At 37.6% G+C, this 12584-nt stretch overlaps 1 protein-coding gene across 1 annotated transcript; it reads right to left on the minus strand.

Annotated features, from left to right (window-relative positions):
* Window positions 1–10481: 10481 nt before the first annotated feature.
* On the minus strand, window positions 10482–10949 carry LOC149259206 (uncharacterized). The gene has a single exon (XM_089453623.1). The coding sequence runs from the start codon at window positions 10947–10949 to the stop codon at window positions 10482–10484; it is 468 nt and encodes a 155-aa protein (XP_089309749.1).
* Between the last annotated feature and the right edge of the window lie 1635 nt (window positions 10950–12584).

Genomic DNA, 12584 nt, shown 5'->3' on the forward strand with positions numbered 1-12584 from the left:
ATGCTGAATGCCTCTGATGATAGACGTTCGGGGCTTCGCAAGAGGGGTCGTCCACTGAGCAGTGGTCAAAGCAAAACGCAGAAGGGGGATAGGAACCAGAGCACGACAGAGCACGAGGAAGGGGAAAATTCTGGAAAGCGACAGCAGCAATCTGCGAAGCCTAAAAGAACAGTGATGCACCAAATTCGAGAGGCGGAAAAGGCCTTTCAAAACAATGCTGACCCTGATATTCGTAGGATAATGCAATATCTTGAAGAGGAGGCCATTCAGGAGCAATCGTCAGACGAGATGGAAGAATGGGCAACAATCCTCCACGACCCGGGCCACACTCGTGGTCGCAGGACTCTGTTCAAGCAGTCCCTTCACATGTATTGGGTAATGAAAGGCTTGATGGCGAAGGCCTTGGAACAGGTTGCCAAAGAAATGGCTGATTTACTTCAGAAGAAACCGGATATGAGCAAGGAGCTAGGCTATATTCGTACAGCCTTGTCAAGACAGGAGGATAAAATGGATGAGATTCTTCACCTTCTGAAGAGTGAACGTCAGGATCCTGTTCAAAGAGACAGCCAGCCGAATCCTGCGCAAGGAGCCAGCCGGCCAGTGGAAAAGGAAAATGCATGACGGGAGATATGTTGAATACTGTTTCTCTGTTTTGTTCTGATTTTGTTTCGTGTCTTTATAGATGAATAGTAGGAACAGAAATATAGTCATGAATAGGGTTTGTTGTAAGTTTCAAAACTGCTATGCTGTGTTAGCCACTTTGGTTAGAATGAGAGCCTATTACTTCTGGGCTGGACTGAAAAATTACAGATGGTTTTTGACCCGGTTTCCCCTTGAGGGCGGGCTTCTATGGTTTGGACGATGTATCTTTTTGAAAAATTTTCAGTAATAGAATGAGTAATACCTGAGCTTACAAAAAAAAAAAATATATGCTTGTATTGATATTAATATTATAATAATATTATTCATAGATTTGATTTATCATAAAATTACAAGGTTACTTTTTTTAAATTGATTTCATGTATATAGATATTAACTTGTAATTAATCTGAAATTGTAATATTAAATCAAATGAGATGAAAATATAATTTAAAAATAAATATATGAAAATATACAAATATAATATTTATTGAAATGTGTGTAAAACATGAAAATTGTATTGGGATATGCATTGTTTCTTTCAAAAATTATGAAATCACAATACTAATATTTTATTCAAAAAGTGTGAAATGACATTTACTATGAGTATTTTACTTTATGACTTTAAAAGTATTTAGAGCACTACCATGGTTAACCATGGGTTTTTATCCACCATTGAGAATGTGACAAGTAAATACATTTAACTCAGGCAATGCCACCTCAACCATTCGGGATGATGGCATCCCCTAAAATGTGATTGGTTCTCATAAATTGATTTTTGATTGTATATTTTCCTTAGAAGACCAATTTTAGACCTCAAAATTTCCCTAATGCAAACAAACTGATGTAATTAAGTAGGTGCTTAAATCACATCATAAACAAACAACAAATTGGTGGTTTTTTCCTTCTGAGTTTTCACGTGAAAATACCAGTGTCAAAATGTCTACGCTGCTCATGTGATTGGTTGTATGAACATATGAATGCTTAAACTTGTTGGTTACTTTCTTTATGAATAAATGCACTCATAAGTAACAAAAAATAAAAAAGGATTGAAAGCATATTCAGGAAAAATATTTAAGAAACTCACTTTTACTTATTCACCCCCCTCTCAGTAATTCCTTATTCCAACGGGTATTATTCGAACAAGTACCTCACCATATGGATCACCCATCATCATTATGCCAAAGAAGGATGGGATATGGAAGATGTGTATTGATTACAGAGCATTAAATCAAATTACGCTCAAGAACAAGTACCCCCTGCCAAGGATAGATGATATGTTGGATCAGTTGTAGCAAGCCAAATACTTCACCAAACTAGAATTAAACTCAGGATCACCGGGTTTGAGCTAGAGAAGAAGATACTTGAAAAACCACCTTTAAAACTATGCATGTTTGTATGAGTGGTTAGTCATGTCAAATGGCCTATGCAATGCACCAACAATGTTTATGAGGTTAATGAATAATATACTATGTCCTTCAATAGATTCATTCGTTATTGTCTATTTGGATAACATACTAGTATACAGTGCTACCTGGGAGGAGAACATCTCATGTTTGACGCAAGTGCTAGAGATATTAAATAAGTACTAGCTTCTAGAAAATCTTAAGAAGTGTGAGTTTGCACAACAGTGTTTTGTTTATCTAAGGTATGTGATAGGTGGAAGAGGGTTGAAGATAGGTCTTTCCAAGATGGAGGCCATTGTGAAAGCCCCTTTGGGTAAATCCCTTCTTAATAATATTGTAAATATTTACAGTAATTAAATCATGGAAAATATAAGCACATTAATTGGTTGAGAGATGGGACACAAATTTCAGATATTGGTGAGGAGGTTTCTTGGGAATGGAAGGAAGTGGCTATTTAATACCGGTCATGGGTCGATTGGTGGGCCTTTAAATGAGTTTACTGCACATTTAAGGAGTTAAAGGAAGAGACGATGTTCCCATACTCCTCTTGGGAAATTCCACAAGCAAAAAGGGACAAATAAATTAATGAAATGGAACAATGTTGGTAGGAGCAGTAACAGAGTGGTATGGGGAGCTAATGATAACTCACCCATGACCACACACAATTGAAATCAGAGGAAAACGGCTTGATAACACACCACAACCACCTACAATGGCAATGGAATGATGAGAGAGGTGGCTAGAGAGAGATAGCATTTAGGGGAAAAAAAAATGGGAACACAGGGACTCGACAAAGGAAGGGAAGCAAATTGTGGGAATGGTGCAAGGAGGAAATCCTAGGAGTAGAACGACAACTTCTTCAGGAGCTCGAGAGAAACATTGTTTCGAGGAACACAGAGTAAAATAATGCACAAGTAGAATACCTAGGGATAGTGTGGCATAGAACTGGAAAGAAGGGGTGCACACAACAGAAGGGAAAAACCCATAGAATTGGGCCAAGAGCACACAACAGAGTCGTAAACAAGAAGTGGAATGAACACACTGAGGGAGAACTCAGCCTCAAGGGAGTGTGCATGAAGGAAATCAAGGAATAGCAGCATGGGAGCCTGAAATCGGGCTAGGGAAACACTGTTGCAATGATAAATAAAAGAGGAAATGATCTTAGGTGAAGGAACTTAAGGACCTCAGAGTGTTTGGTTTGCGTGGAGGCCTTGACTCCCTTTGCATTCCAAATTCTTACAAAGTGGTCCACTCTATGTATTTCAAGGTTAGGTTGCTAGTTTGCAATGTTCCAATGTCCTCTGGTTTCTCGGCCTAGTGTGGAGGCACTGGGGTATTAAGGTATAATTGTTGGGTGGAGAAGGTTAATCTCAAGACCAATGATTATTTGGTTGTTGGGTGGAGATAGGTGGATCTTTGGACTCCCAGTGGTGTTGACTGTGTGAGAAGTTTTTTGTTGAGCACCCTTTCTCCAAGCTTTGAAATCTGGCTCGGAGGTTATTCACTGGAAGAAATCCTATAGTGCAGTCAATCTGAGGTTGGGTGGAGATTTTAAGTCTCAATCTCATTTTCCAAGCTTCACATTATAAGATAAGTGCTTATATGAACTCTTGTGTATGTGAATGTTATATAAATTCTCATAATGTTCTTGAAATTGTTTATGTTAATAACAAGGGATGTCATGTCCTATGAAATGAATGAGGAAAAGTTTAATTCTTGTGTAAATAATGAGGAATGGTTTACCTTTGTTCTTATCTACGAGCCTGAATTCAGTCAAATTAACAGGTTATAAGAGATGGTTGAATCTTTGTTGTTTGATTTAATTCTTGCATTGAAAAGATTTATGATAACAAGCCCTCTATTATGAAATTGTCATGGTGGAAAAATGGCGGGGAGCTCACCGCAAGGTGTCGGCAGGTCACGAGGTGGTAGAGATGGAGGACGGATGGTGGTCTACCGAGGAGGAGGCGTTAGGAGAGGTGGAAAACAGGGGATGAGCCGAGGGGGCGTGGAGAATAGTTTCAAACAGAGGAGTCGGAGTGGTGGATGTCGAGGTGGAGTGAAAAGCGGCTCGGGAGCGTCTGAAGCTCAAGGAGGGAAAATCCACCACCACTGTTGTCGGTAACGCTGCCAAGACCTCATTTTTAATCTAATGAATCAAATGGATGTTGTTGAATGCATCCGGAGAGAAGAACATGCGCTGTAGATGTCAACCTTGGAGAAGCTTCACTACTTCCAGAGTCAACTCAGGGAGCATGTAGTTGTGGTGTGGAGATGTTAGAATATTCTATCATAGAAAGTTGAAAAGTTGGAGATCTGGATAATGAACTTTGAAGGGCACGTCGAGTGTGACTTATGCCCTCCACCGCCTCCTAGAACTGCACCAGACAACCCTACATCCATTACTTCTGGTGACTAGTATGCTTTCTAGAGTTTTTTTGTTTTACTTGTGTTCTGGTGCCTATGGCATAATCGGTTTTGGTTTCTGCCTTTAGAGGCCATTTTGTATTTTTTTCATATGGTGAAATTTTTGGTCAACAAATCTGGTCGGGGTGAGACCACCTGTTTTGACGACATCTCTATGTACTCCTTTCTCCGAAATTAATAGAAGATTGACTTACAAAACAAAACAAAAAACATCAGTATTTCCTTTATAGAAGGTTGGACCAAAAAAGGGGCTTCTTAGCCTCTATAAATGGGTGTTCCTTTTCTATTCATGGTCTATTGAGAAAAAAAATTCAACTCTTCAGTCTACAGCCCTATGGAAGCTCTTATAGATCTGACGATGAAGGTTTAGGGTTAAAAAAAAATGGGTAATGGATTTTGTTGAATCTTAAGGTTTATACATGTGGGATTCGTTTGAGTGGATTTTTTTGGATTTTGATTGTTTACAAGTGTCACTATAAAATTCAAGAAGCATTTCCTCATAGAGTTTCATGGACATTGAAGCTTTCAAGAATAGTGACTCTCTTGGCACTCGACACTTACTCAGACTTAAACTTTTGATGATTGCGACGCCTTCTTCCTAAAATAAATGTGGATCTAGACACTTGAAATATGATCTAAAGGAAATTCTGAAATCCATCTATGGCTAGGGCATAATGATTATTGTTTATGCTTAGACGTTTTATGTGGGGTAAAATGTCTCAGGTACATTTGTTGAAGAAACTTCTGAAGCATACCTCTGGTGGGTAGGAATTTTGGGTAATCTTGAGTGAACCTCATGCAATCTACACGTTGATAAATTGTCTACTCACTGCATTTATATGAAACACCAAAACCCTATTTCATGGGTGTCACAAAATCCATGTGCATAAAGTCCCTTTTCCAAGGCAGTGTGCTTTGCATCCAGGAAATTTGACATGTTTTGAATGAGATGTGAAATTTGACTGCAATCCTGAGGTTGAATCTTGGAAGCTTTCGCCTAATTCTCCAAAACAATGTGGCATCTTACACTCACTTATTCGACCTAATCTCTTAGTTTCAAGAATTTCTACAATGGAAATAAACATTGTGTCTATACTGATGTGACTGTGAAAATTGACATAGCACCATGAATTTGATGTGGCATGACAGGATGACTGGAATATAGATCATTCTCACTGATTCTCACTGCTCATCAAATTCATCAAGTCTATATATATATATATATATATATATATATATATAGACTTGAATTTGATGAACATTGACAATGTTTTACTAGTATAAAGGCATAAGGTTGTATGTTCGTATTGCAATTATTTTCTACATTGTCATGGCGCATATTCTGCTCATTGTGTAACTCATAACAACCCTAAAACCTTATAGAGATCTCAATGTATGAAAAGTGATAACAGAGACTTGAACTTTTTTGCTTTGAAACATGTCAACATGACTATAACCCTAACATAACATGGAATAGCAATATCCCTACAAAGAAACTTGTGACTTTTGAAGATGATAACACATGAACTTGGTAGTAACACAAGTGGTTAACCCGATAGTTAAGAGTTGACACTATTGCAAAGGAATTTCCAGTGCAGGACAGAGTACATGACATAAGCAAAGATATGATTTGTTGAACTTGTTGATTAGTAGCCCTGATAGTATCAATCAAGAGACATAATTTGTTTTGAATTCCTTGTAGAAGTTTGCATTGTTTCCGTAAGTCATTGAGTGTTGTTTGCATTGCTAGCAACAATAGGGCCCTTCTATTGAAAAGGATGTGATTGATGATATGTGACGGCAATGTAGTATCTCCTTGACTATTGACAGTTCGCTAACAATAGTAGAAAAACCTTGGCATGAAAATAATGCAGGAAGGTGACTATAGTAACCATTTATCTGAAAATAATCTATGATGGGATGATATGTTAGATGTAACACAATGACATATGATATAGTATGATTTTACAAAAACCCTTGAAACAATAGCGAATAGTGGTGTGTACCTCTGATGATGTGCAGCTTTAACATTACACTTTATTGCTATCATTACAGGTCTGGAAGGCTTAGAAAGAAATTAGTAAGGGTCCTTCATCACTACAGCAGATTTCATAAGAGCGAGTAATTATCTCATGTATTGATCCTAAAAGAAAGTTTGTAAGCAGGAGTTATTAATGGTTTTAGAACAGATCAATTGTTTAAGAAGTGGCAATGGCACAGGCAAAAGTATGACAAGAGAATATGAACATGGCACGGAAGAAGAGGGTGTGAATGGGGTGCATAATAGTTACTCTATGTAAATGATTTTGCAATGACATTGATGTTGAAGCAGCAGAAAGTTGGTACAATGGAATTAGTAGTAGTGGAAAAATCAGCAATAGTGACAGTGGACAATAAAGTAGTAACAGCAGTAGAAAAATATTGGACAACAGTACAGTGATGTTGATACCAGCAGAAAGGAAGTAAGAGAAGCAACAGCAGCAGCAGTGGTAGTTGACAGTTGTGGTAGCAGTGGGTTGATTGTAAAGGAGATTGAAGACTCCTACAGACTTAGTCTACATATCTTCGGACTTGGGGAGTCTTGTACTTCCTTCCAAGTTTACCTAGTAAATTGTTGTATATACATCATACATAACTGAGATTTTTGTTGAGCCAAACATTTTGTACTGCTCATTTGATGTGTTGAAGTTTAAATTTATCTTAATGCTTTGAATAATTAAGAATTAAATTAACCAGTTGTGATTATTGAGGAAAATATTGATTTACCCCCCTCTCAATGTTTTCAACAAAACTAAATCTAGTTCTACTTCATCAATAAAATGAGCATCCAAGCCCATATCATGAAAGTAAATTAAAATTAGTTCTACTTTATGGATATGGGCTTGGATTATCATGAACTTCCAATCCCAATTTTGTCACCAGCTTTGCTGCAAAGAAATTCACTTTTGAATCCTAAATCAAATAGAGCATCGATCTTTATCTTGTTGACCTGTATCTTTATATGTTAGAATTTGGCCATTTTTTCTCGTCATGTTGCTTAAAGCTACTCAGATTCACCTCCTTTTGTACTCATGTATAAATGATCTTATCATCCATGTCTATTTTTCTTTCAATCGAGTTGCTTGAATCAGTTTCCATGAGGTTCTTCTTCTTTGCATATTCCTTCTTGTTCTTTGAGTTGAGTTTTGGATGCAACTTCCAACACTTATTCTCTATATGTCTGTCAATGTTACAGTGGTTGTTGGGATCTTTGTACTGGTGTGTTATGTTTGTTGTCTTTTCATCTTTTCCCTCTTTCCACTTCTTCTTCCCCTCCTCAAAAGCATCATGATGCTCCTTCTGCTTCAACCTACTTGATTGTCATTTGTTTTGGCCTATGTTCTCCAGGTACAATGCTTGTACACAAACCTCGTCCTCCAATCTAGGTTTGAATACCATCACTTACTTCTACAGATGGTTGTGTAGATGCCCCAGATACTTGAGGAGTATATCTAGGTTCTTTAAGGAGACACTCAACACTATGGACATATTTCTAAACTCTATAGTGTACTCATGTACACTCTGCCCTTGCTTCTGCCTAAAGTAATGCCACCAGATCCATCAGTCCTCTACATACGTGATAAGATAAAATTGTGAATTTATGAGGGTTTTGAAATTATCTCACTTAGTCACTGGAGGATCTCCCTCCAACCTCAAGGTCCTTGTGTGGTTTTCCCACTAAGAAAAGGTATGGCCCTCTAATTTAAGCTAAGAAAACGAAATATTTTGTTCTTCCTCTATATGATGAACATTAAAATAAACTTCTAATTTCTATAGCCAATGATTTAGCTTCAGGGTGACAATCTCACATTGATACGACTTGATATCAACCTTCACTTCCATTCTGATTAGGACTGTGAATGGTTCACAACACTTGAACTGGGTTGATAATTTTTGGGTTCTTTCTTAATCTCTCTCTTTAATTCTTCTTGATCTGTTGATTTCCCCTCCAGTCCAATATCTACATTAGAACCCCTATCTTCTCCAAATAGCCCAAGCTTATTGGTCAGGGCTACAATGATGAGGCTCACATTACAGTTTATATCTGCAACTTGTGCTTCCAACCACACAAACCTCTCCTCTGCAAGGTCATGACAGTGATTTACAAATTCGCAGGCCATGATTGGGGTTTTGTGACTATTGGATTAACCGTTTAGATTACTTTGCAACTCCACACAATATACCCAATGAAACTTGTTATGATACCAATATGATCTGTAAATTGTCGTGGATATTCCACTAGACAATTTGTCACAACAGGTCTAATAAACTATGTTTTAAATCCAAAATCTACACTATGAGGGTTTATTTCTCCTTAGATTTATGAATATGTAAATTATTTCTTATTGCATATGCATGCAAATTATAATTATGCAAAAAATAGAGAGCATCAAAATAAAACTCAAAAGCCACAAATTAACACAAAATATAACCTAAAAAATCCTTTAGGGAGAAAACCCAGTTCAAAGGTGAAGTTGCTCTGCTCTCTTTCTCTGAATGGAAAATCAATGCAAGTACAGAGAAGTGAGGCATATGGGTTGTGGGCTGCTACAGTGCAAAAATCATCTCTATTTTCCCTCTCTCTATCCACTCTCAGCTACTCTACTCATTTATGAAACAAAATGCGCTTGAATAGAATGGAACCCCTTTTCCTCCTAGTGGCACAGTTTTAACATAACCTGATAGCCTACTATTGATTATATTTGAATCTTTCAACTCTTACTATTGAGTTACAATATGGACTCTTCTAGAGTCATCTTCATCATGATCATGCGGCTCGCCCCTTTTCCATGAATAATTGGCTAACGTGGCATCCTCTCGAATTATGGTGGTCAAAACAAGAAGATCAACTTCTAAGTGGCATAACTTTTGTACATAAACTCTAATTGAGGTGATTCTTGCACATTGGAAAGGTTTATGTGTGTACAATAACACAAAAAGGTGCAATGCTTAAGCAACGAAGTGTTACCGCCCAAAAAATGTCGTTTGATGCCTCAAAATGCTCCCAAAAGGTTTCAAACCCTAATTTTCCAAATTGGGTCCCACCAGTAAAAATGGTCATGTGAGTTTATTCCTCCACTTTGAAACCATCGAGATGGATGACAATACAATATAATGATTATCAGTTTTGATAGGTATTTCGAAAAGTTTCAAATTCCATTATAATGTTGAAGTTCTATGAATGTAGATTAATTTTGATGCCATCAAAGGAAAAAATCAAGAGAAATTACCCCTAAATTTCCTCTGTCGGTGCCTCAAACTCATTTAGGATCAATCTAGTGTACAATAGACATTGCAATGTGCTACTTATTTGGGTACGTGGGTACCATGTTTATATCGTGTATCTCTAGGATTTCTTTTATTATTATTATGTAATGGTTTAATCATTTTGGTTTTTTCCCTAAATTTACATTGGTAATGAAAGGACTCATGAGTGGAAATTTTGAAAAGTATATTGTGCATCAGCATGGATAATTCGATGAAGGCAAATATCATTAAAATTTGCATCCCAAGAAAAGGCATTATAATTTGTAGTTGAGCCCAAATGTGAACAATCCTTGACAATAACATTTTTTACATGAAAATGATCTCATAAAAATACCACCAACATATAAGATCACAACTCTTAGATAACCTTTTTTTTAAGAGGAAAAGTATGTTGCATTTCTATTAGAGAAATTTAAGATCCAGTACATTATTCAGAATTGTCATCCAAAAGTTTCCATATTGTGTGATAAAATATACCCAAGAGTATCAAACAAGAACAACTTGTAAAACAACAAAAACCAGTAAATAAAAACAACATCTACCAAAGTGGCCAAAGTTCAGTATATAGGCCAATGCTCTACCTAGAACAAAAAACATTCTCCAAAATATCTGATATCAAAAAATCATATGACAGGCCTATCATTTAAGGTAATATTAGTGTGCCCACCTCCTTGATGGCACCCTCCACAATTAATCTGAAATTCATAAAACCAAAGGTACCCGAAGGCCTTCCTTCGACATTGCATCTGCTTCCTTGTTTGCCTCCCTGTAAATGTGAGAAATTGATCTAATATTGATGTTTTCCATAAGGAGCCTGATCTGCTCAATCCGTCCAGAAAGAGAGGGAGGGTCAATTTCATTAAGACTCTGGATGCCTAGAATAATGGATCTAGAGTCCCCAAATACATGAAAATTATCAATCTGCCTCTCCTTCGCGAACCAGAGTAAGCCCCACAAAGCCAATATCTTTGCCCTAGTGTTGGTGCCAGTTCCTCCATTCCAGAATATCTCATACTGAGAGCCCTCATTTAGTCTCAAGATCGCACCACACCTGCATATGCCTAGTTGAGTCGCCCCATTGAACAATCCTGCAGGTAAAAGGATCTCATGGGGATTCTTGTGATGTGGAGTTTCTTTGACCTTATCATAATCCTTGGAATACAATGACATCCTACCACGAATCCTCTGACATATCATACTTTTATTTATCAGTTTTCCCTCAAATATGCGCTTGTTTTGCACATTCCATATTTCCAAAATAATGTATAATGGTATCTCCTTGTAGTTCCCACATCCAACAGACCACTAATCAATACAATTCTCCATACCATGTGACCTTCTGTCAGGAATCATTAGAATGAGAGAAATGTGCTCCCTTGTATGTCCAGTAATGGGGCATAGAAAGAAAATGTGCAACCCAGGTTCTGAGTTTTCTCTGCACAGAGTGCAAATTTCCAAACCCATATGCCCCCTCTTTTGTAGGTTGTCCCACATCAAGGCTTTATTCCTCCATACCAACCACGCAAATAAGATGATTTTGAGTGGGATTTGCCACTTCCAAATTTTATAAAACCAAGTTGTGTTATGAAGATCCAATGCTTGTCTTATATATAATTGGTATGCATCTGCCACAACGATCGAATGGTTAAGTAGCCTACCTCCCCATTTGTAGTGGTCACCACTGTCCCGATGACACAAGCCAGCTAGTCAAAGTTGTCTAATATACTCCTACCATTACTATGCACCTTGTCCAGTCAAACCAATGTCCTTTGTCGAACACCAGATAGGGAAGCCTGCCAACCATTGTTTGATGGCCTGATATAGGAAGAAATAACCTTTGGATTGTATAGACTCTAAAGTATGAAGACTCATAAAATGCTCCCCGACAACTCCAGATATATTGTTTGTACCAATTAGAATCTTGTGGTCGCTCCCAAACTCCCATGTCATCCACAAGCGCCACCAGGGAAGGATTTTGATAAAACTCCTCCAAATCAGTGACCCTTGAGTCCTAGGGGATGTCATATTTCTAAATAGAAGTTCAGTGTCATGGCCCCTCAGATATTTTTCATGAATAATGTCTTGCCAAACCCCCCTTCCCTTCAGTGCCCTCTAGAAAGATTTAGTTAACAGTGCAATACCAAATATCCTCTGATCCAGTAAACCCCACCCTCTGAATTCCTTAGGGAAGGTCAATCCACCCCACTTGCATAAATGATATTTAGTGACAGTACCTATGCCGCTCCAAAGAAATCGAGAGATGATAGTGTTTATCTTTGTGAGAATGCCCGAAGGAATCCAGTATAGGTGAGCTAAATAAACAGATAGTTGTTGAAGAACTGCCTATATGAGCATGTATCTACCTCCCAAAGTGAGCCATTTGTGTGTCCAGTTGTTAAGCCTCTTCTTGTATCTATCAACCATTCATTTCCAATCATAGTTTTTATAATTATTGGGCTTAAGTCTAAAACCCAAATAGTTGATTCGAGACTCCAAGGGTGTAGTCTGAATTCCAAAAATGCCTACAATGAATTCTATGTCCATCCTATCACCAGAAGAGTAATAAAGGATACATTTTCTACCATTAGCAAGTAAGGCCACTCCATATCTAAGAAACATGTAGTGTAAATCGGACCATTGTGCTCTAGAAATGACACCAAAAGTTAGGATATCATCAAAAACAAAAAAGGTATGTGATGTTAACTTCCCTGGATATAGCCAAACCCTGAAAAGATCACAAGCCCTCACACCACCGATGTGTAGACTCAAACCATACATTACCATAATAAATAGTAGAGGGGAGAG

Source organism: Pinus tabuliformis, chromosome 6 (assembly GCF_031772625.1).
Source record: "Pinus tabuliformis cultivar Carrire ecotype Pingquan chromosome 6, CPIR1, whole genome shotgun sequence".
NCBI classification, from domain to species: Eukaryota; Viridiplantae; Streptophyta; class Pinopsida; order Pinales; family Pinaceae; genus Pinus; species Pinus tabuliformis.